Source organism: Heterodontus francisci, chromosome 9, assembly GCF_036365525.1.
Source record: "Heterodontus francisci isolate sHetFra1 chromosome 9, sHetFra1.hap1, whole genome shotgun sequence".
NCBI classification, from domain to species: domain Eukaryota; kingdom Metazoa; phylum Chordata; class Chondrichthyes; order Heterodontiformes; family Heterodontidae; genus Heterodontus; species Heterodontus francisci.
The window spans coordinates 55,914,009-55,939,522 of NC_090379.1; the positions used below are offsets into that span (position 1 = coordinate 55,914,009).

The window sequence follows — 25,514 nt, forward strand, 5'->3', positions numbered from 1 at the left end:
TGCTCGTTGTGTACGTCACACACTCACGAATGGGCCTTAGGCCGCCACTTTCGGACTTGAAAAGTGCTCAGTCTATCTCAAGGGTAAAGTATCTCAAAAATGTGAGCAACAGGTGAAACTATCCATTTCACACTGCTACTATGCAGTCGCAATACAAGTGGTATTTTCCACCAACAGGATGCTGCCATCAAGCCAAAAAGATGTTTTGCCTAGCACACAAATGAGTAATGTGGTATATGAATTCCAGTGCCAGTGCGATGCCAGGTGTTTAGGCCATACGTCACAACTTATGCACCCTATCCAACAGTATGTCCTTTCGGCTGTTTGCAATATGTGGAGTAGTGACAGGGTATAAAAGGAGCGGAGAGCGAGCCTGATACCAGAAGCAGCAGCGGTGAGAGCGCTTTGTACTGTTCAGTGGAACTACTTGACCAGCAAAAATCGAAGTGTAACGTCACAGGAGGGCTGGTAAGTGATTGGTGGGTATTTCTTTACTTCTTCCGTGTCTCGTGGTGTTTTTTCTTTTTTTGGGGGTTTTGGCCAAATAATTTAAATCAGGCGACGTCATTACAGGTGAAGAGTACACTCAAATAGTTTTTTTTTTCTTAAATACTGTGATCCAAATTAATTAATTAAAATCGAATAGAGATGGCTAGGCAGGCGATGTGTTGCAGCTGTAGTGTGGGAGCTGTTAGACGCCGGTGCAATCCACGGTGACCACATCTGCAGCAAGTGTTGGCTGCTCGAGGAACTTCGGCGCAGAGTTGATGAGCTGGAGTCCGAGCTGCAGACACTGCGACACATCAGGGAGGGGGAAGAGTTACTGGAACACTATTTCAGAAGACAGTCACGCCCCTTAGATTAATTACATCCAATTTGGACCGTGGTCAGGGACAGGAGGGTGTGACTGCAAGTGAGGCAGGTATGGAGATCCAGAATTTAGCTTTGGAGGAGCCTCAGCCAGTGCCCTTATCCAATAGGTACGAGGTTCTTGCTCCCAGTGTGGACAAGTGCACAGGCTGCAGGGAGGATGAGCAAACTGACCACCATTCAAGTGGTGGGGGGAGAAAAGAGAAATGTAGTTGTAGTAGGGAATAACAGAGTTAGGGGAATAGATACTGTTCTCCGCAGCAAAGATAGAGAACCCCAAAGGCTGTGTTGTCTACCTGGTGCCAAGGTTGAGGACATCTCTTCTGGGCTAGAGAGGAACTTAGAGTGGGAGCGAAAAGATCCAGTTGTCGTGGTCCATGTAGGTACCAATGATATAGGCAGGACTAGAAGAGAGGTTCTGCTGAGGGATGATGAGCAGCTCGGGGCCAAATTAAAAAGCAGAACCACAAAAGGTAATAATCTTCGGATTACTACCTGAGACACGTGCTAATTCGCATAGGGTAAATAAGATGAGAGAGGTAAATGTGTGGCTCAAAGATTGGTGTGCGAGAAATGGGTTCCGATTCATGGGACACTGGCACCAGTACTGGGGAAAGAGAGAGCTGGTCCGTTAGGATGGGCTTCACTTGAACCATACTGGGACCAGTGTCCTGGCGAATCGTATAACTAGGGTTGTAAATAAGGCTTTAAACCAAATAGTTGGGGGGGGGTGGTAGGGTGGAGGGTTCAATTGAAGGGAAGTTTAAAAAGTTGAAAAGTAACGAGAGAGCAGAGATGCAGGGTAGTGAAGGAACATACATTAATCAGAGTGTGACAGGAAGGGACAGAGAATATAAACACAAGAGTACAGCAGCAATTAGAACCAGAGTAGGTAAGAATGGTAAAAAGTCAAAGCTTAAGGCTCTTTATCTGAATGCACGTAGCATTTGTAACAAGACAGATGAGATGACAGCACAGATAGAAACAAATGAATATGAATCGATAGCTATCACAGAGATGTGGTTGCAGGATGACCAGGACTGGAATCTAAATGTTCAAGGATATTAAACGTTCCGGAAGAATAGGCAGAAAGGAAAAGGTGGTGGGGTAGCTATGCTATTAAAGGAAGGGATCAGAGCAGTTGTGAGTAAGGATATAGGTGCAATAGATCATGATGTCGAGTCAGTTTGGGTGGAAATAAGGAATAGCAAGGGAAAGAAATCACGGGTGGGAGTGGTCTATAGGCCCCCCGAAGAGTTGCCTCTCTGTAGGACAACATATCAGGAAATAATGGAGATGTGTAAGAAGGGCACTGCAATTTAGATGGGTGATTTTAACCTGCATATAGACTGGACAAATCAAATTGGCAAGGGTAGCATGGAAGACAAATTTGTAGAGTGCCTCAGGGATTGTTACTTAGGGCAATATGTTGCCGAACTTACCAGGGAACATGCTACTTTAGATTTGGTACTGTGTAATGAGGTAGGATTAATAAGAGATCTCATATTTAAGGATCCTTTAGGGGGAAGCGATCATAACATGGTAGAATTGCAAATTCAGTTTGAGGGTGAGCAACTCGGGTCTCAAACCAGTGTCTTCAACTTAAACAAGGGCAATTACAGAGGTATGAAGAAAGAGTTGTCTAAAGCAAGCTGGGAAGGTAGACTACAGGGGAAGTCAGTACATAAGCAGTGGCAAATTTTTAAGCAGATATTTCATAACACTCAGCAAACATTTATTCCAGTCAGAAGGAAGGACTCGAAGAGAATGATGAACCACCCGTGGATAACAAAGGAAGTTAAGGAGAGTATCAAATCAAAAGCACAGGTGTACAATGCAGTGAAAACGAGTGGTAGGCCAGAGGATTGGGAATTTTAGAAACCAGCAGTGGATGATTAAAAAACTAATAAAAGAGGGAGAAAATTGATTGAGAGAGTAAATTGGCAAGAAATATAAAAACAGTAAGAGCTTCTATGGGTATATTAAAAGGAAGAGAGAGTAGCTAAAGTAAGCGTGGGGCCCTTAGAGGATGAGAATGGGAAATTAATAACAGGGAACAGGGAAATGGCAGATAATTTAAACCAATATTTTGCATCGGTCTTCACGGTGGAGGACACTATAAACATCCCAACAATAATAGATGAACAAGGTGTAAATGGGAGGGAGGAACTTGTAACAATCTCTATCACGAGGGAAAAAAGGTGCTGGACAAACTGATGGGGCTAAAGGCAGACAAGTCGCCAGGACCTGATGGCCTGCATCCAAGGGTTTTAAAAGAAGTGTCTGCAGAGATAGTGGAGGCATTGGTCAGGATATACCAAAACTCATTGGATTCTGGTAGGGTACCAGCAGATTGGAAAACCGCTAATGTGACCCCTATTCAAGAAAGGAGGGAGACAGAAAGCAGGAAGCTATAGATCAGTTAGCTTAACGTCTGTCATTGGAAAAATGCTTGAGTCGACTATTAAGAAATAGCAGGATATTTAGAAAAACATAATGCAATCAAACAGAGTCAACATGGTTTTATGAAAGGGAAATCATGTTTGACAAATTTGTTAGAGTTCTTTGAGGATAGAACAAGCAGAGTGAATAAAGGTGCACCAGTAGATGTAGTGTATTTGGATTTTCAGAAGGTGTTTGATAAAGGTGCCACATAAAAGGTTATTGCACAAAATAGGAGCTCGGGTATTGGGGGTAATGTGTTGGCATGGATTGAGGATTGGCTAACACACAGAAGGCAGAGAGTCGGGATCAATGGGTCTTTTTCAGGTTGGAAAGCCGTAACTAGTGGGGTGCCACAAGGATCGGACCTAGGGCCTCAGCTATTTACTATCTATATTAATGACTTGCAGGAAGGGACAGAGTGTTGTGTATCCAAATTTGTTGACGATACAAAAATAGGTGGGAAGGCATATTGTGATGGGGACACAGAATCTGCAAAGGGATATAGATAGGTTAAGTAAGTGGACAAAAATCTGGCAGATGGTTTTCAATGTGGGAAAGTGTGAGGTAATCCACTTTGGTAGGAAGAATAAAAAGGCAGAATATTTAAATGGAGAAATACTACAAAATACTGCAGTACAGAGGGATCTTGGTATTCTTGTGCATGAAACACAAAAGGTTAGCATGCAGGTGCAGCAAGTAATTAGGAAGACAAATGGAATTTTGGCCTTTATTGCTAGGGGGTTAGAGTTTAAAAATAGGGAAGTCCTGTTACAACTGCACAGGGTGTTGGTGAGGCCACACCTGGAGTACTGCGTACAGTTTTGGTCCCCGTATTTAAGGAAGGATATACTAGCATTGGAGGCAGTTCAGAAAAGGTTCACTAGACTGATTCCTGGGATGAAGGGGTTGTCTCATCAAGAATGGCTGAACAGGTTAGGCTTTTATTCATTGGAGTTTAGAAGAATGAGAGGTGATCTTATAGAAACATATAAAGATTTTAAGGGGGCTTGACAGGGCAGATGTTGAGCAGATGTTTCCACTAGTGGGGGAATCTCAAACTAGGGGACATAATTAAAGAATAAGGGGGCACACATTTAAAACTGAGATGCAAAGGAATTTCTTCTGAGGGTGGCGAATCTCTGGAATTCTTTGCCTGAGAGAGCTGTGGAGGCTAGGTCACTAAATGTATTTAAGGAGATAGATAGGTTTTTGAAATCTCGGGGAGTCGAGGGTTAGGCAGAACAGGCCCGAAAGAGAAGTTGAGGACTGGGACAGATCAGCCATGATCTTATTGAATGGCGGGGCAGGCTTGAGGGGCTGAATGGCCTACTCCTGCTCCTATTTCTTATGTTCTTATGTTTATACTCAACCAGCCCGTACTTGCAAAACTCAGAACACAATGTCTGGTGTTAGATGTGATTCTGTGATTGGATAGCACTTACTAAACAATCCTGAGTGCGCCCAAGATTACACTAAAACCAATTAAGATCAGTCAGGCTCACAATGTGGCACACTTACCCTTGCTGGAAGCTATGTATATTCATACACAGGGACCTGACCTCTACAGACAAAAAGGGATATGTCCAGGCATTGTGCCTTTTTTGAATTAAACAAAAGCATGGGGACAATAGTTCCCTGGTGGATTCTCCATGGTAATGCCTCGACCCGAGTCTACTTGCCAACCAATCACCACCCTTCCACCCTTTTCTCATGCAGTAGAAATTATTGCTCCCTTTGAAATTTGGCATTCTTGCACCTGTCCTGATGAGTGCAAGAAGAAAAGTTTTGACAGCGTGTCTTTTTTCAGTAATAATCAAATTTTTAAATATTTCCATCACGTCAGTACAGGAAAGCGATTCAGCAGCAACTTCCAGGATGCAATATTGCAATCATTTACAAAAAACTCCCACGATTCATCTTACTGCCTACAGTAAAATAATGATTGATGGTAAGTACTGTATTCAAGCTGGTAAGTGATATCCAAGGGAATTTCCAGAGGATGTATTTCTCAAAAATGTATTTAAATACTTCATTTTTGCTTTGTGACCCCATTGCTGACCTTCCTAATGCAATTACTTGGAGTGCCAGTATTTTGTGCTCTTCAAAGATAATCTGCTTTTGATGTATTTTTAATGGAGGGAGGGGCAACATCTTGGTTAACTGCATCAGCCAAGAAGCAAGATTATACATTTATCAATAATTAAAGCAATGTTCAATCTCAAACACTCCATTTATTGATGACCCAAATGCTAAAAAGAGGCAGAAATCCTGCAAGTTCTCAAAATTCTGTTCCATGCATCCAGGGATTGGCCAATGCAACTCAAACAAGCCAATAGGAGATGCATAACAGATGCCAAGGACAGATATTTCTTTCATTTCTCCCACATGGGGAAGGAACTTGGCTTCATAGCAGATTAGAAACTGCAAGGAATATAGCCACATCCAACACCCTGCCAGTGTTCTGCCCAAAGGAACAAAATGCCCATTAAGAGTAAGGGATTGTTTTAACTTGTCATATGCCATCAGTTTATCACCATCTTGTGACAGGTTGGGATGTAGAAAATGTCATGAAGTTTATTTAGAACTACTCCCAGCAACTCAGTAGTGGGTATGTGTTGGTCAGGATGGGAGATTATATAAAATAATTTTTGATGTAATCGGTGAAAATGTGGCCTCAAAGCAGCTACATACTCATGATCTGCAGAAGACAGGAGAGATGATGTTCATTCCTAATAAATCGGATATTGTTTTAATTTTGTTTGTTGAAATCGAGCTAAATATGTTTGAAACAGAGCTGGTCAAGATCAAAATCTCTAGAGTAGGAAATGTTCAAGATACACTACAGCCCTGGTCCCAGGGAAAATAAATATTTGGTTAAACATAAAATTAATCATAAAAGCAAAATACTGCAGATGCTGGAAATCTGAAATAAAAACAGAAAGTGCTGGAAATACTCAGCAGGTCAACAGCGTCTGTGGAGAGAGAAGCAGAGTTAACGCTTCAGGTCAGCGACTCTATCAGAACAGGCAAAGGTTAGAAGAGTATTAGGTTTTAAGCAAGTGAAGAGGTGGGGGGGGGGGGGGGCAGGGTGTGGTGGTGGGGAAGAAAACAAAAGGGAAGGGGTGTGTGATAGGGCAGAGGGGCAGGAGAGATTAAACAACAAAGATGTCATGGGACAAAGGCAAAGAGAGCGTTAATGGCTGTGGTGAAAGACAAAACATTAGTTCAGAGACAGTTAATGGCAGAATAATGAGCAACTCTGTCCAAAAGCACATGAACACAGGCACATGGTTAAAAGAAAATTATTGTAAAAATAAAATTAAAAACAGCTAGTCATGCCCTAAAATTGTTGAACTCAATGTTGAGTCCACAAAGCTGTAGAGTGTCTAATCGAAAGATGAGGTGCTGCTCCTCGAGCTTATGTTGATGTTCATTGGTACACAGCAGCAGGCCAAGGACAGAAGTATAGGTATGAAAGCAGGGCGATGTGTTGAAATGACAAGCAACTGGAAGCTCAGGATCATACTTTCGGACTGAGCGGAGGTGTTCCACAAAGCGGTCACCCAATCTATGTTTGGTCTCCCCAGTGTAGAGGCAGCTATATTGTGAGTAATGAGTACAGTATACTAAATTGAAGGAAGGACAAGTAAATAGCTGCTTCACTTGGAAGGAGTGTTTGGGGCTTTGAATGGTGAGGAGAGAGGAGGTAAAAGGGTCAGTATTACACCTCCTACGACTGCATGGGCAGGTGCCGTGGTATCTGAGGTTTTGGGTGTTAAGGAGGAGAGGTCTAGGGCGTTGCAGAGGGAACGATCCCTTCGGAATGCTGACAGGGGAGGGGAAGGGAAGATGTGTCTGGTGGTGGCATCACACTAAGTGGCAGAACTGGCAGATGATCCTTTGGATGTGGAAGCAGGTGGTGGGGGGGGGTTGGGAAGTGAGGACAAGTGGAACCTTGTCATGGTTCTGGGAGGGTGGGGAATCCTCAGTTGAGGAAAAGGGAAGACAGGTCAGAAGCGCTGTTGTGGAAGGTTGCATCACCAGAACAGATTCATTATAAGCCCATCGACTCACATGGCTACCTTGACTACACTTCCTCACACCCTGTTTCCCGTAAGGACTCCATCCCATTCTCCTAGTTTCTCAGTTTCTGACGCATCTGTTCTGATCCAAATGGTAATTTCAACAGCCGCCAGGGAAGATCGGGTGCAGGTCTTTGCATTCAAAAACTGGGGAACATTGCACCCATTTAAAGCTTGAAAAATGTGCAAGAGCATTCAGATTTCTACCTCGCTATTTTTAATTTTTTATAGATTTAACAATGTTACCTTGCAATGAAGTGGGTGATACCAAATTCAGGTAGAGACTGCCAGGCCTGAATAAATCTCATCTTTGCTTCAATGAGACTCATCTGAGCTACATTCTGATGTGCCTCAAGAATTCTGGCAGAGATCTGAAAAGAAATACAAGATCATAATCTTTACTCGCCTTAGCTATGGATATCAAAACAGCGCGGAACATAGAAAAAGTGGAATGGCAAAAACCTGAGTAATAAAGGTTAAAAACATAGACATATCTAAGTCTATAAAAAGTTAGTTTTCTTTCTTTAAAAAAAAAGAACATTCAGCACCAGAAAAAACTTCCACTGTCACATGATTAAACAGGTCAACCAAACAGGTAACCGTGCATTCATGTAAACAGTCTTGCATTTCTGTTAAATACCTTTAATCTCAGGATTCATTTCCCAGGACATTTTTTAATGTCAAGAAAGGAAACATTTTATTAATTCTATAGTGTCAGATTTTATTAAAATTGCAATATTCTCATTTACTAATTGTCCTTTGTCTCCAAGTTTGGATCCAGTGGAGGTTTTCACTTCATTAACATTTAACAATTCTGACACACAAAGAAGCCCACACACACACAAAAAAAATCATCCCATCAGTGACTGAACTGTCCACTTACCAAGTCCCTTACATAGCCTGGCTGAAGAGGGCAGCATGAAGAGGGAAAAGGAAGTTGAAAGAAAATGCAGTGAGAATAAAGGTAACAAAAGCACAAAAACAGCTTTTCACACCCAACCATCTGCCTCCCACTACTAATGAAACAAAACACTGAACAGATGAAATGAATTACTGAAATCCAACAGGTCATTTAAGCAATTTCAATAAAGACTGAATGTTAAAAATGCAAAGTAAAAATATCTCCAACATAAATCTTATGTGCTGTGAATACTATTCAATTCCCCAAGTGGTTGACACATTTTGTTTTTGGGGAAAATGCACCATAAACTGGCCACTTATAAAAGGAATCTTCAACTAAAAAATATGCATTACTTTGAAATTATATAACCCATAACTTAAGCACACTGAAACATTAATAACTAAATGACGATTAGAAAACTATAACTGGAATGAGATGGGTCGACTCAAACACTTTACGCATAAGAGCAATATCTAATGTTTGCCATATCCTTTTCGAATCTATTCCCGAGTCATGGACTTTAGGGAATACAACAAAAGTAATTTCATTGCAAATACAGTTTTGCCTAAAATTTCTATGCACTCATGTGATCCACAACTTAATATTCTGTAAATGCAAACATTTAACTTGAGATGCAATTTTGACAAAATAAAACATTTGTTTTGTACACTTTCGCTCCCCCCAATACATCTCTGCAAAGCATCGAGACATTTTCTATGTTAAAGGCACCATATAAATACATGTTTTCACTGTTCAATATAAATAGTCAGAAAATGTTTGAACTATGGATGTTAAAAAAAAGACTGAATGCTCACCATGAGAGGATAGGGCAACTCGGGGATGAAAAAGGGATTATAATTATGAAAATTGAAAGCGCGACAGATATTAAATATATATTTTGCATTGGGATTTTACAAATGATACTAGTAGCGTCAATAGACGTATACTAGAGAAAGATATGGAACAATTGAGCTAAGTATAGAAAAGGAATGGACTTTGAAAAAAATTAGCAGAACTCAAAAGGTGGATATGTCACTGGGCCTGGAGGGTGTGCATGTTCGCTACTCTTTTGAAAAAGGTTAAAAAGAGATAGCACAGAATTGGCCATAATTGTTCAATTCTCCTTAAATAAGCAAATTGTGCCATTGGACTGGAGTAGCCAACTTAACAGCTTTTCAGGAGGAAATTAGTCGAATATCACTTGTTGGCAAACTTCTAGATTCCCCAATTGGAGATAAAATTAGTGACCATTTAAAAACCCTGTATAAGGGTTAATAAAAAGGATAGTCAGCAAGGATTTATTGAAGGCATGTCATACTTAACACATTTAAGAGAGTTTTTTTTTGAAGAGGTAAATGGGTAAAGGGAAAGCAACAGCTATATAGTGCATATAGGCTTTAGATAAAGGTGCTTCACAAGAGGTTTGTTAGAAAAATTCAGGTGTATGCATGAGGAAATGCACAAAATGGATAGAAAGTTAGTGGACAGATATGAAACAAAAGTTGGGGTAAAGGGCCTACCTCAGGATCAATGCTGGGTTCACTTTTGTTCTGAGTTTACATAGAACTTACGAGTTTAGATAAAGGGAACACCAACTCAAAAATCTGCAGATAGCACAGAAGTAGGTGGTTTGACCAACAGTGCTGAGGACTGAAAACTTTAAGACGACAGACTGGTGTTAGTGGAATTTGTAGAACGAATGCGTATGCAGTTTGAGGATATAAATGTGAGGCAATATATTTTGGGAATAACATGGATTGGGACTATTCAAGAATATTGTACATGATCAATTAGATTATTTCTTAAAAATGCAAGTAAAGTGTGCCCAATAGAATTTTGGGTTTAAAAAAAGGGCATTGCCAAAAAAAAGTAATGAAATATTTCTGCATAACATTGGTTAGAACCTATGTAGAGTGCTGTGTGCAGTTTTGGGCATCTTATTAAGAAAGGGCATTAAAGCCATAGAGCACAGAACATAGATTCATCATGATGATACCAGGAATGGGAAACATTAATATAGCAAAGCAAAATACCAAGGATGCTGGAAATATGAAATAAAAACAAAAAATGCAGGAAATACTCAGGTCTGGCAGCATCTGTGGAGAGAGAAACAGAGTTAATGTTTCAGGTCATTGATTTGAAACATTAATGTAGAGCAGACACTCAAGGTACTGAGACTGTTTCTATCTGAAGGAGGATCAGCAAAAAAGGACATTTAACAGAAGTTGCTTTTTAGTTTTGAAGAGTTTGATAGCATGAATTGGGAGAGACTATTTCCTCTGTTTAGGGGATGGGGTGGGGAAGGGGGGGGGGGTGGGGGGGCCGGGCGGGGAGAAACGTGAGAGGCCGGGGGCAAGGGCCAATGGTCATAAATTTATCGTGGTCGCTGCAAGCGAAGAGAAAAGCTTCATCATGCAGAGGATAATTACAGCATTGTTTTCTGCAGGGTTGAGGCAGAGACTATTCATAGGAAATATTGGATAACTATTTGAAGCAGAAAAAGATCATTGCCCATTTTCACCCCGCCTCAGCTGATTGGAGGCCCTCATCTATGCCCTTATTACCTTTAGACTTTGTTATTCCATTGCCGTCCTGGCCAACCTTCTACCTTGCACCCTCAAAACTCAGCTACTTGCACCCTAACTTGTACCAAATACTGTTCACTCATCACTCCTGTGCTGGCTGACCTCCACTGGCACCCATTCCAGTAAGGCATCGATTTTTAAATTTCCTCATTTTCAAATCCCTCCATGGCCTCCCACCTCCTCCAGATCTCTGGACCCCTCGAATTCTGGCCTCTTGCACATCTCAAATTTATCACTCTGCCACTGGCAGCCATGCCTCAAGATGCCTAGGGCCTAAACTCCTGAATTCCCTTCCTAAACCTCTCCACTTCTCTGTTTTCATTTACAATGAGTCTTAAAACCTACCTTACTTGTCCTAATATCTCCTTATGTGGCTCGGTGTCAAATTTTGTTTGATAACACTGAACTGCTTCAGGGTGTTCTATTATGTTAAAGGTGCAATATAAATATCAATTGTTATTGCTGCTGTTGTCGAGTGGGGCAATAAGGTTAGTTTGGATTACTGTATCAAAGAGCGGGCATAGACACCATAAAGCTGAATGGCCTACTCTTTCGTAAAATTTCATGGTTCTAATTCATTAGAAGTTTTAAACTTACATATGCAATTTTCTCTACAGAATCTCGAGGCAAACTTTGATTTAACTTTGAACTGCAAGAATCACTAATTACTCAATATTTAGCAGTTCTTTTACTTTCACATTTAGGCCAAGTGCTACTTTTAGTTTTGAAGCAGAGAAAAAAAAAATTGGCAGTCTTTAGTTCACAGCAATCGATGAATCCCGTGAGGGCCAAGAAAGGAAAAAGTTTTTTACTGGAGCAAATGTGAAAATACTTCTGAGATGACTGCAATGTCAGCAAGCAAATAAATTCAAGCTAAAATTCTATGAAAGCCTTCTGTGTACTAAAGTGCAAGCAATGCAAAACTTTGACTCTAGCCCCAATGAACTGAATTTAGCATTTCCCTTATTAGCTTATAAGCATACATTCCAGAAATTCTCCAAACACTCACATCAAGCTATTTCTTCTTTCTCTACAACCAACTGACATGACAGCCTGTGATAAATATGCTCAGTATATGGCTAGTTGACCTCAGAGGCAGCAGTGAGATGGGACTATCAAAAGCAGCAAGAGAGCTATGAACATATCAACCATCTCCATGCACAATAGCAAATTGAAAAATCTTATCTAGCAATATTTTATATATTTGAGCTTTTTATTTAAAAATCAAACAATCCTATAAGAAAAAAAAACAAAAGCACATATGAATGTTTATGGCTGTAGACTTTGTAACCTTGGACTTAAGCATTTCAGTACAAGGTCTAAACAGACATCACATGCACCGCCTTGTATATTGCAACAAATTGTTGGTCATTCCAGCTGAAGGATGAAATCAAGAAATACAAAAGCTCATTTTAAATTACATCAGACTAGTTTAGTGTTAAACAGATTTTCTCTTTCCTGTTTTTTTTTCATAGGAAGACTTCTGCCAACAGGAAGGAACTGTTAGATGGGCAGCAGAAACATGAATCATTCTTCCCAGTTCAGAAATGCCAGCACAGTGAAGCATTTATATTAGAGCTAAACCATGGAATCTCTGCATAGTTTTTCAATGCAAGTATTTGTATTTGGAACTTTTCACCATTTGGGTTATCTGCACAAACCAACTTCTTAAAAACCTGAAGTAGATCTACACTAAGTCAACCAACCTTTAAGTTGACATCTGCAAACTAACGTCAGTTTTATCAGGTGGTGTGCAAACAAAACATAAACGTCACCATTAATGAGAGATAGTGCATTCTACCCTATTATATGAAGCAGTGTATTATAAAGGGAATGGCACACTTGTCAGTCTACCCTCAGTATTTTAACCATTGATCTTGCCGGAAACTAACTGTGCTATGTAAGACATGTTTAAAGTGCTTGAATTCAAAATGTTTCAGCTATTAAAAAGAGGCACTTCTAGAAGTCTCGGGTCAATAATTTATAGTTGTAGCCTTAAATCGATGCAAAAATTATCTATAAACAATAATTTAACATTTTATGTATGATAATGATATGCAACAGCCTTCAACATCTCCAAGCTTGTAAAGTCAGGCATTTCATGTGATAAATTGAAGCATGTCAGTAAATTCTGACAGTAATCAACTTAAACATTTATTACCGAGGCATATTAGAGTGCAAGCACATGACATATGCCACAACAGGCTGCGTCTCTGAAGGCCATAGCCCAATCATTTCAAACAAGCGTTTCCTCCCTAAACAACGTTAACACCAAATCCTTCCAAGTCTTCATCTGAAGTCCCCGGTTCTATTATGCCAGTTGAAAATATTAATTTCACAGTCCTTGCATTGAAGGTTACTTAAGGAAAAGCACCATAATTAAGAACAGTTAGTTCAAACTAAAACTAACAGTCACTAATAATAATAAAACTCCTACAGATGGTGGAAGAGAGGACAATCAAGTGACATCAGTTCAGAAATATGCATGTGCTTATGAGGCGCAAGGACAAGATTGGGCTCAGTAACAATGCTCTCCACAGTTATAAAGCCTGCCAATACTCACCGTCTATTCTCACCCATGAATAACCTATTTGTAACATATGGCATCCAAGATATCCCAATATTAGTGCTTTTAGAGAAGGGAGAGGCAAAGGAGAGAGAAAACTGGTAAATGCACACTTAAAAATGATTTTTTTTTTTAATCGGGCCTTCAAAAACTAAGTCTTATCTTCTGGGGCTTCTTTCTGGGTAAATTCAGGCTTAAATGGAACAACTATTGCCAAAAAAAAAAAAAAAAAAAAACTGCAAAAGGAGACTTGATGACATTAGACAGAAATGTAGGATCAGGGTAGGCTATTAACAACTTGTATTGATATAGCACCTTTAACATAGTAAAAGGTCTCAAGGCACTTCATAGGAGTTTGATCAAACAAAATCAGACACCGAGCTACATGAGGAGATATTAGGACAGATTAAAAAAAAAAAAGAGGTAGGTTTTAAGCAGCGTCTTAAAGAAGGAGAGGCAGATAGGTTTAGGGAGGGAATTCCAGAGCTTGGGGCTTTGGCAGCTGAAGGCACAGCTAGCAATGGTGGCATGATTAAAACCAGGGATGCCTTACACAAGTGGTAGGATACTGAGAAGTGTAGAGGAACAGAAGGACCTTGGAGTGCATGCCTACAAATCCCTGAGGGCTGCTGGACAGGTAGATAAAAGGTGGTTAAGAAGGCATGTGGCATGCTTTCCCTTATTAGCCAAGGCATAGAGTATAAGTTATGGGAGGTTATGCTGGAACTGTATAGAACACTGGTTCGGTCACAGCTGCGTACAGTTCTGGTAACTGCACTGTAGGAAAGATGTGATTGGACAAGAGAGGGTACAGAGGAGATTTCCGAGGATGTTGCTTGGACTGGAAAATTTTAGTTATGAGGAAAGATTGGAGAGGCTAGGGTTGTTTTCTTTGGCTGAAGGGAGACCTAATTGAAATGTATAACATTTGAGGGGTCTCGATAGAGTGGATCAGAAGGCCCTATTCTCCTTGGTTGAGGGGTCCATAATCAAGGGACCTAGATTTAGGGCAAGAGGTATAAAGGGGATTTGAGGGGAAATCTTTTCACCCAGACGGTGGCGGGGGTCTGGAACTCAGTGCCTGAAAGGGTGGTAGAGGCAGAAACCCTAACATTTACAAAAAGTACTTGGATGCACACATGAAATGATGTAATCTACAAGGCTATGGACCAAGAATGGAAAGTGGGATTAGGCTGGAAGGCTACTTGTTAGCTGGCATAGACATGACGGTCTGAACGGCCTTCCTCCATGCTGTAAATTTCAATGGTTTAAGAGGCTAGAATTAGAGGAGTACAGATATCTTAGGACTGGAGATTACAGAGGGGTGAGGCCAGGGAGTGATTTGAAAACAAGGATCAGAATTTTAAAATCAAGTTGTTGTTCAATTGGGAGCCAATGTAGGGCAGTGAACAGAAAGTGGACGGGTGAACAGGGCTTGGTGCAAGTTAGGACATGGGCAGCAGAGTTTTGGATGATCTCGACTTTAGAGAGTACAGGCGTGCATTGGAATAGTCAAATCCAGAGGTAGCAAAGGCATGGATGAGGGTTTCAGCAGCAGTTGGACTGAGACAGGGGCAAAGGTGGTAATGTTAAAGAGTTGGAACTAGACCAACTTGCTGTCGACATGGATATGTGGGCTGAAGCTCATCTCAGGGCCAAATATGACACCAAGGTTGCAAACAGCGTGATTCAGTCTCAGACAGTTACCAGGGAAAGGAATGGAGTCAGTAGATAGGGAACTGACTGTGGTGGGAACTGAAAACAATGACGACAGTCTTCCCCAATATTTAGTTGGAGAAATTTCTGCTCATCCAGTACTGGATGTTGGACAAGCAGCCTGACACTTTAGAAAGAGAGGAGGGGTTAAGAGGTGGTGGTGAGGTGGAGCGGAGCGTCATCAACGTACACATGGAAAATGAAGCTGTGTTTTCAGACGATGTCGCCGAGGGGCAGCATGTAGAGGAGAAATAGCAAGGGGGGGGAGGGGGGTGGTCAAGGATAGATCTTTGGGAGACACAGATGAGATAACAGTGTGGAAGGGGGAAGCAAAGCCATTGCAGATGATTCACTGGCCACGATCTGATAAATAAGAACGGAACCAGGTGAGAGCAGTCCCACCCAGCTGGATGACAATGGAGTTGCGTTGGAGGAGGATGGTGTCGTCAACCGTGTCAAAGGCTGTTTTAGGTCGAGAACGGATAGTTTACCTTTGTCACAGTCACATAGGATGTCAGTTGTGGTTTTGATAGAACAAGCTTGATGATTTTTGTTATTCAATTAAATCCTGGCTGATCTGTACTTCAACTCCATTCACCCACCTTTGCCCCAATCTTGATACCCTTAAGTAACAAAAATATAAATCTGGTCAGCTATTCTGTGACCTTGTCCTATTTACACCCTCTCCTTTGTTATCTCTTGCCCCACCCCCACGTTACTTGCTTATAACCTTTTACATTTCTAATATTTGCTAGTTCTGAAGGGTCACTGACCTGAAACGTCAACTCTGCTTCTCTCTCCACAGATGCTGCCAGACCTGCTGAGTATTTCTAGCAGTTCTTGTTTTTATTTTACATTATATTAAAAATATAAATCAATCATCATCTCAGCCTCCAAAGCCTTTTGGTGGAGCGAGTTCAAGATTTCCACTATCCTTTGTGCGAAAAAGTGCTTCATGATTTCACATCTAATTGGCCTAACTCTCATTTTAAGATTCTCAACAAGTCGCAGTATTGCCCTATTGAATTTTAAACAGCTTAATTAGATCATGCCTCAACCTTCTACACTCAGGGAATACCAGGCTTGTTTATTATTATTCATTTACTTAATCAGTCATGGGGAGCAGGCGTCACTGGCGAGAACAGCATTTATTGCCCATTCCCAATTGTCCTAGAGAAGGTGATGGTGAGCTGCCTTCTTGAACTGCTGTAGTCCTTAGGTGTGTAGGTACACCTACAGGGCTGTTAGGAAGGGAGTTCCAAGATTGTGACCCAGCGACAGTGAAGAAACAGTGATATAATTCCAAGTCAGGATGGTGTGTGGCCTGGAGGGGAATTTGCAGGTAGTGGTGTTCGCATGAGTCTGCTGCCCTGTCCTTCTGGGTGGTAGGAGTCACGGGTTTGGAAGGTGGTGTCGAAGGAGACTTGGTGAGTTGCTGCAGTGCATTTAGTAGATGGTACACATTGTTGCCACCGTGTGTCAGTTGTGAAGGGAGTGAATGTGAAGGTGGTGAATGAGGTGCCAATCAAGCGGGCTGCTTTGTCCTGGATGGTGTTGGAACTGCACTCATCCAGGCAAGTGGAGAGTATTCCAACCTGTCCTCATAATTTAACCTTTTTAAGTCCCAGTATCACTGTGATGAATCTGCACAATAACCCCAAACAGGCCAATATATTTTTCCTGAGGTGCAGTATTCCAGTTGGGGTCTAAGGCTTTGTACAATTGAAGCACCATTTCCTCACTCTTGAATACCAATCTCCTTGAAATAAAGGCCAACATTCTATTGGGTTTTTTGATTTTTTTTTTTAAAACTATTTTTTTTTTTTTTATAAAGTGCACACATAAATACCTAAACCCCAAATGTTCTTCCAAAGCTTCCATCTCCCCATTAAGTATTACAATTCATCTTTTTCAGATCAAAAGTGCATGAGCTCTCACTTCCTAAAATTGAAGTCGGTCATATTTTTGCCAAATTACATAGTCTATGTCCTTTTGTAACTTCTTGCTCCCATCTATGCAACATACTGTGTCGCCTTGTGTTTTCTACAAACTTGGGGATACAGCTCTAAATTTCATCCAAGTCATTTATGTACATCGCATACATCATGCCAACCAGAGAATGCTTCCTGCATCTCACCGCCTTACCAATTACCAACATGTCACAGGTTACCTTCAATCCTGTGCACTTTCATTTTCTGTATGTAAAGAGCATGCGTTACTAAAAAGATAGGCAGTTTCTCTAAAGAACCAGTGAAAGGTTCCAATAAATACTCCAATTCAACTGACTTTCAAGGACAATGGAGCCATTACTTAAAGGATTAACCAAAATGGAGAACTCTTAAGTTGTGTCAATATTGTTCTAATTACCAAAATTTCAAATCGCCTCTTGGAAACAAAGGGATGGAGAAAACATTGCGGAGGACAATTTCTACCAAGAACCACAGAAATAGAAGATGATTTGGTTGGTAGGTTAACTGCAAACTGGCAGCAGAAACAATGGGAAGGAATTGATGGGTTTGTAGATTCTTGGCATTAAACCAGAATTTATTCATCTGAAGATTCAACATTTGGTAATGATTGAGCCTAAAATGCCATTTTATACTTTTCAAGTTGATTAAAGGGATGATGCAATGGTAGCTAGATGCACGGTTGCCTCTAATTCCTGAAGTTTTATGAAATGCCTTATTGTCTCAACCTGCTAGGCTTAAGTACAAGCATCAGTACAATAATTTAATAACTTCAATAATAGCAGGAAACAGCCACGTCTGAATTCATCATTTAAGTACGAACCTCAGATTTACCCAGGAGGTGCACAGATGGTAAATACCAGACGGTAATATATCCTCATCAGATTCGGAAAACCTTAAACAATTAATTGAATCCACAAGATCCTGAAGTCTTCTAAATGTGTCAGCTTTCTGAAGTAAGGCTAAAAATCAAGGCTTCTATATTCAGCTCAAAATAGCTACTTGGGAAATCAAATCCTATCCTTAAGATTTGAACATCAATACATGCCCATCCATAAAGAATTTATTAACTGGAAAGAGGTGGTGGTGTCAACCTGGGTGTTGGCTGTGGTTCAAGTGGTAGCATACTCACTTCAGTGTCAAAGGATTGTGTGTTCAAGTCCCACTACAGAGGGTTGAGCACAAAATTTGGGCAGTATTGCGGGAGTGCTGCACGTTCAATGGTATAGTCTTTCAAATCAGCCGTTAGACTAAAGGCCCAACTGCCCGCTCAGCTAGGTAATTAAGGTCCAATGGAACTATTTTGAAGAAAAGCAGAGGAGTTCTCTGATGTCTTCGTCAATAGTCATTCCCCAACCAAAATCTCAAATAGATTATCTGGTCATTGCTGATTGCGGGACCTTACTGTTTATAAGTTGGTTGCCATATTTCCTGCCTACAAAAGTGACTATATTGCAAAAGTATTTTATTGGCTGTAAAGTGCTTTGAGATGCCCCGAGGTCCTGCAAAGTACAACAAGACTTTAAGTCTTGCATTCTTATTCAGAAGATTTTTTAAAATTAATCTCAACTGAATCATCTGATGGATTGTGCAGCAAAGAAACTTTCTGGAAACAAACAATTCAAGAATCTGCCAACAAGCTGCAATGGTGCTTCAGGCCGACACATTTTAGGAACAGGGAGAAGTATTACATGATTCAAGGACCTATTTTGAACCACAACTGCAAGTTTAGATGCTTTCATTTCAGCAAACAGATCAAGATTCAGTTGAACTTTGAGAGTTTGCAAAAATACCTTTTGCAACATCAAAACTTTTAGGGTGAAAGGAGATAGGTACTCAGGAGGGAAATAGAAGTTTCTGACCAAGACTTTTATGCACTACAGAACGAGAGAAATAAAGATCACATCCATGATTGCACATGAAATAAAATGCTGGGGATTAGACGACTGCCCCTAAGCTAAGTGGATGATAAATAAGTGAAGAGCAGAATTATTAAAAGACAGTATTGTGTGGATCACAGATAAAGTTATACACAGCTTTGCAGGTCACAAAAAAACTGCTATGCGTCATAGTAGACATTATCAATCACGATAACAGATAGTTACTGCATAATGCCATCTCTGATGGAAGGATTGTGAAATTATCCTGAAAATTTAACTGCTACTTTAATTTACCAGAAAAGTTCGTAGATTGCATTTGGAACAAAGTGCACACTTCAAACAAAGTTATATATTTTGGACTTTCAACCAGCATATATCCCCCATCAGTCACTCATAATTTTATCAATATTTCATATTCAAAATTAATGCAAAATGGCAATTTAGAAGTCAGCAGAAAATGATCTTTTGGTAAAATACCTGCTTGTTTTTATACTTTTTCAAATAGCGAGGAGACACAAGGCACTCTGGATTGATGTCTGTTGAGTTTTGGTCTGGAATAACTTGTGGGTCAGGGTTTAAATGTTGCATCTTCAAAAATGACAAGATATTCTGCACCTCAAGACTGTATGAGCTGTCTGCCATTGTCTTGCCCTTTGATGCTAGTCTGCAGGCTGCCATCCAGTGTGCATACTGCTTTTCCTAATGAAAGGCATAAAAGTTAGCTTCAAAAGGAATGTATTTTACACCTCAAAAAATAATTTTTAGCTATTCCCTTAAATATCAATTTTCTTTGGATTGCAATATATATCAAAAACATTTCAATTCAAAACTCTTATAATCAAACATGATCAGGCATCAGGTCATATTCAGATTTTACATTTTATTTCATGGAGGTTTGCAGCTAAGCAAGGCATAAAGACTGCAAAATATTTACATCAATGCCATATTCATCTTTTTAGAAATGAAATAGAAAAGCTACAAAAAGAAGTCTCCATTGGCATCAGAATCAAAGTGGATGACAATTTTCAGTACATGTATGATGGATTTAAATCATCCTCACAAATGAGTGATGTGTTAAATTACTCTTACAATGTGTTAACTTGCTTTAAAGTTGCTAATGTGCCATCGTGTGATCATGTTACAAGGACACACAAGGTCATTGAACAGGCTGGAGACAAGGTGCGGAGAAACTGGAGAGACAGGCAGTGGCACAGTGATGAACATAATCACTATTACTCTAACAGAGTAAACCAAACTTCATTTTAATTACACAAATTCAAGGATTTTAACTGTTGTGGATTAAGTTCCATAATTTTGTCAGTGCGTAATTAGGGCCACTGGATGATGATGATACAGGAAGTCAAATTCTACTTCTATTACTTGGGATTACGGGATTTTTCAGAATGTTTGGGACTATGGTTGATGACCTACCCATTTTTCGGTGATATTTGCCAATCCACTAATCTTTGTGATTTAACCACTGAAATACTTCGCCTGCATCATATTTAATTTTGAAAGGTTAGGATAAGAGGACAACAGTGTCGCAAGAATACTGAATTGAGGGGAAGGGAAAACATTTTGCTTAAAAATGTTTTTTGGGGTTACGACGTTCTCTTGTTGCAAGGTACCGCTGTACTCTTAAAAGGTTAAAATGAATCTTTTTCGAAAGTTACATCAACATTCCTATCAGTGTATACCAAGTGTCATGATCAAGTAGGATACAACTGGTAAGCATGTGTTAAAGTTAATCGTATTTATTCAATATTTTACTAACTAAAGCAGTCACAATCACAGACACACTGGAAATAAAACAGAAACTAAGTTATATTAAAATTAATTATTTTCCAGAATATCAGAATTTAAGGTACAGGATTTGTGTTGACTTCAGGATTAGTGTTAATTTACATTTTCTTCCTGGATATATGTTCACATTAAATCAAGGGAAACATTATTCATAACAGTAAGTTTCTTTTGGATTCTGAAAAATAATGATAAATGCAAGATTAGTACTTACATTATCACAACGGAGCCAGATTTCATTCATTCCCTCTGCCACTGGTATCAGCAACTTGATATTGAATTTTTGACCAGATATGTTTACATCAGGGGTCACCTCACAACCTGTTTCATCAAATTATAGCAGAAATCACCTATAGTAGCTTATGCTCAAGTGCATAAATATGGCATACTTTTGAAACATCTAACTTACAGCTTCACTAACTGTAGGCAACTAGTGTCTAATCAATCCATCAGTTCATTACAAAATCCAACTGAATATTTGAAATGCTTATTGTCCAGTTTAATATCAAATCCGGAATAGTAATTCAGGCCTCACTTTTGAAAAAACCTCCTGCATATTCCTTAAATACCATTTCTTAATCCAATAGAATAAATAAAATTCTGTCCCAAATGTTCATGATCTACTCTTCTTTGTAGAGTCCCTTCTCCAACATGCTAGGTGAATGCCAGTTCCGTTCTTGGTGAGCAAAACGGTAGGTAAAACTAACACTTGCATGTATGGGTACATTGTGATGCAGTGAAGAACAGAAACAATTTGCATCTTTAGCATAGAAACACATTCCACAGACATTTCATAGAGGTGCAAGGAAATAATGAACACTGAGTCAAAAGGAGATACTGAGAGTGGTGCCTACTAAAAGCTTAGTCGGAGAGGTGACTTTCAAGAGAAAAAAAAAAGGTGGAGAGGCAGAGGCATTTATTCGTGGAATTCCAGAATGTGGTTTCTAGGCAGCAAAAGGTACAACTATCAATGGTAGGGTTAAGGCATGGAATGCATGTGGGCTTGAGTAGGAAGAATGGTTGGTGGGGGTGGGTGCGTAGAGGGGTTTTGAAGTGCTTGAGGTGACAGAAATCGGGAAGGGGTGTGAAGCTTGCAGGGATTTAAACAAAAAGGATGAGAATTTTTTTTAAACTGAGGTGTTTAGGGACTGGGAGCCAATGTAGACCACTGAGGACTTGGCAAGGTAGGATACAGGTAGCAGAAGTTTGGATAACTTGAAGTACAAGAGCAGTGCAGGAGGGCAGAGGAGTAAAGTGACTTTGCTACAAATAGTTATCACAAGAAATCTTCCTCCATAACAGATTTTACTAAATCACTAATTTTAGTTTACTGGAAGCATCCAGAGGCCCACGTAAAATGGGGAGAGAAATCCTTTGCAAGATACATCCCATTACTTGAAGGGGGGAGCACTTGGGAAAATAACTACAATATGGCACAATTAGAATTCTGAACTCTGTCCCAAAAGGCTGTGGATGCTGAATTAACTGAAATTTAAGACGGAGATTGATAGATTTTTGTTAAGCAAGGATATCAAGGGATATACTGTTCCTCGATCGCATTTATGGTCTGAACCAGAGACAGCATTTGAAAGGCATCAGAGCACGGTTAACCTGGATAAATGGCTGTGGTTGGTTTTCCACAACTGGAAAAGGATCAGCGATAGTGCGAGCCAGGGGGCAGCTGGGAAGGTAAGTTTCAGTATTAAGTACTTACCTCGCGATTTGGCGGACACGGGGACTGCTGGGTACGTAAACTTATATATTCGGGCAGTGGCTAAACCTGAAACACTACACGTATAGTATCTCCCACCCATCCTCCTCCTCTAACCAAAAAAAAGGACTCTTGTGTGGAGGGTTTGGTAAGGTTTTCCCTTATTTATTTATTTTTTTTAAATCTCTGTTGTCAATTTAGAGCAGAGGGGATGGAAGCTCGGACAGTTGCATGCTCCTCTTTCAGGATGTGGGAGGTAAGGGTCACCACTTGTGTCCCTGCTGACTTCACCTGTGAGAAGTGCACCCAACTCCAGCTCCTCACAGACCGCGTTAGGGAACTGGAGTTGGATGAACTTCAGATCATTCAGGAGGCTGAGGGGGTGATAGCGAGCAGTTATAGGGAAGTAGTGACACCTAAGTTACAGGATAAAGGTAGTTGGGTGACTGTCAGGGGAGGGAAAGGCAATAGGCGCACAGTGCAGGAATCCCCTGTGGCCGTTTCCCTCAATAATAAGTATACCGTTTTGGATACGGTTGGGGGGTGGGCGGTGGGGGGAAACCTACCAGGGGAAAGCCACAGCGGCCAGGTCTCTGGCACTGAGCCTGGCTCTGTGGCTCAGAAGGGAAGGGGGGAGAATAGGAGAGCGATAGTGATACGAGATTCTGTGGTCGTGAACGAGACTCCCGGATGGTATGTTGCCTCCCGGGTGCCAGGGTCAGGGATGTCTCGGATCGAGAATACAGGACTCTTAAGGGGGAGGGGGAGCAGCCAGAGGTTGTGGTACACATCGGTACCAATGACATAGCTAAAAGGGATGAGGACTTGAAAAGCGAATATAAGGGGTTAGGTTGGAAGCTAAAAGGCAGGACGAGCAGAGTAGTAATCTCAGGATTGATACCGGTGCCACGTGCTAGTGAGGCTAGAAACAGAGAGCGAGTGCAGCTGAACACGTGGCTTCAGAGCTGGTGTAGGAGGGAGGGCTTCAGGTATGTGGATCATTGGGATACCTTCTGGGGAAGGTGGGACCTGTACAAGAAGGACGGGTTGCATCTGAACTGGAGGGGCACCAATATCCTGGGCGGGAGGTTTGTTAGAGCTCTTCGGGAGGGTTTAAACTAGTTTGGCAGGGGGATGGGAACCGGAGCTACGGATCAGTGGATGGGGTAGCTGTTGAACAGGCAGATACAGAGTGCAGAGAGTCTGTGAGGAAGGTTCGACAGTTGACAGGGCAAAGTTGCAGCCAGTATTATGGGTTGAAGTGTGTCTAATTTAACGCAAGAAGTGTCAGGAATAAGGGTGATGAACTTAGAGCATGGATCAGTACTTGGAGCTACGATGTTGTGGCCATTACGGAGACTTGGATATCACAGGGGCAGGAATGGATGTTGGATGTTCCGGGGTTTAAATGTTTCAAATGGAATAGGGAGGGAGGTAAAAGAGGTGGGGGAGTGGCATTGCTAATCAGGGATAGTATCACAGCTGCAGAAAGGGAGGTCGTCGAGGAGGGTTTGTCTACTGAGTCATTATGGGTGGAAGTCAGAAACAGGAAAGGAGCAGTCACTTTATTGGGAGTTTTCTATAGACCCCCCAATAGCAACAGAGACACGGAGGAACAGATTGGGAGGCAGATTTTGGAAAGGTGTAGAAGTAACAGGGTTGTTGTCATGGGTGACTTCAACTTCCCTAATATTGATTGGAACCTCCTTAGTGCAAATAGTTTGGATGGAGCAGTTTTTGTCAGGTGTGTCCAGGAAGGTTTCCTGACTCAATATGTAGATAGGCCGACTAGAGGGGAGGCTATGTTGGACTTGGTGCTTGGCAACGAACCAGGCCAGGTGGCAGATCTCTCGGTGGGAGAGCATTTCGGTGATAGTGATCACAACTCCCTGACCTTTACTATAGTCATGGAGAGGGACAGGAGCAGACGGGATGGGAAAATATTTAATTGGGGGAGGGGGAATTACAATGCTATTAGGCAGGAACTGGGGAGCATAAATTGGGAACAGATGTTCTCAGGGAAATGCACGACAGAAATGTGGAGGTTGTTTAGGGAGCACTTGCTGCGACTGCTGGATAGGTTTGTCCTGATGAGGCAAGGAAGGGATGGTAGGGTGAAGGATCCTTGGATGACAAGAGATGTGGAACAGCTAGTCAAGAGGAAGAAGGAAGCTTACTTAAGGTTGAGGAAGCAAGGATCAGACAGGGCTCTGGAGGGTTACAAGGTAGCCAGGAAGGAACTGAAGAATGGACTTAGGAGAGCTAGAAGGGGACATGAAAAAGTCTTGGGATTTTCCTTAATCCTACCCGCCAAGGCATTCTACACTTATGTGAGGAACAAGAGGATGGCCAGAGTGAGGGTAGGGCCGATCAGGGATAGTGGAGGGAACTTGTGCCTGGAGTCGGAGGAGGTAGGGGAGGTCCTAAAATGAATACTTTGCTTCAGTATTCACTAGTGAGGGGGACCCGGTCGTTTGTGAGGACAGCGTGAAACAGGCTGATATGCTCGAACAGGTTGATGTTAAGAGGGAGGATGTGCTGAAAATCTTGAATGATATGAGGACAGATAAGTCCCCGGGGCCAGACGGGATATACCCAAGGATATTACGGGAAGCGAGGGAAGAGATTGCCGCGCCTTTGGCGATGATCTTTGTGTCCTCACTGTCCACTGGAGTAGTACCAGATGATTGGAGGGTGGCAAATGTTATTCCCTTGTTCAAGAAAGGGAATAGGGACAACCCTGGGAATTATAGACCAGTCAGTCTTACGTCGGTAGTGGGCAAATTATTGGAGAGGATTCTGAGAGATAGGATTTATGATTATTTGGAAAAGCATGGTTTGATTAGAGACAGTCAGCATGGCTTTGTGAGGGGCAGGTCATGCCTCACAAGCCTTATTAAATTCTTTGAAGTTGTGACAAAACACATTGATGAAGGAAGAGCAGTGGATGTGGTGTATATGGATTTTAGCAAGGCGTTTGATAAGGTTCCC

At 41.2% G+C, this 25,514-nt stretch overlaps 1 protein-coding gene across 3 annotated transcripts in view; it reads right to left on the bottom strand.

The window, feature by feature from the left end:
* The window catches only part of fermt2 (FERM domain containing kindlin 2), a 143,629-nt gene that overhangs the window by 5,813 nt on the left and 112,302 nt on the right, over positions 1-25,514 (bottom strand). For all 3 annotated transcript variants that reach the window (XM_068039141.1, XM_068039140.1, XM_068039142.1), the window contains 3 exons: positions 21,027-21,133; positions 19,490-19,711; positions 7,644-7,768 (listed from right to left, as the gene is read on the bottom strand). In XM_068039141.1, the coding sequence (XP_067895242.1) occupies positions 7,644-7,768; positions 19,490-19,711; positions 21,027-21,133 (454 nt within the window). The remainder of the gene's footprint in view (positions 1-7,643; positions 7,769-19,489; positions 19,712-21,026; positions 21,134-25,514) is intronic.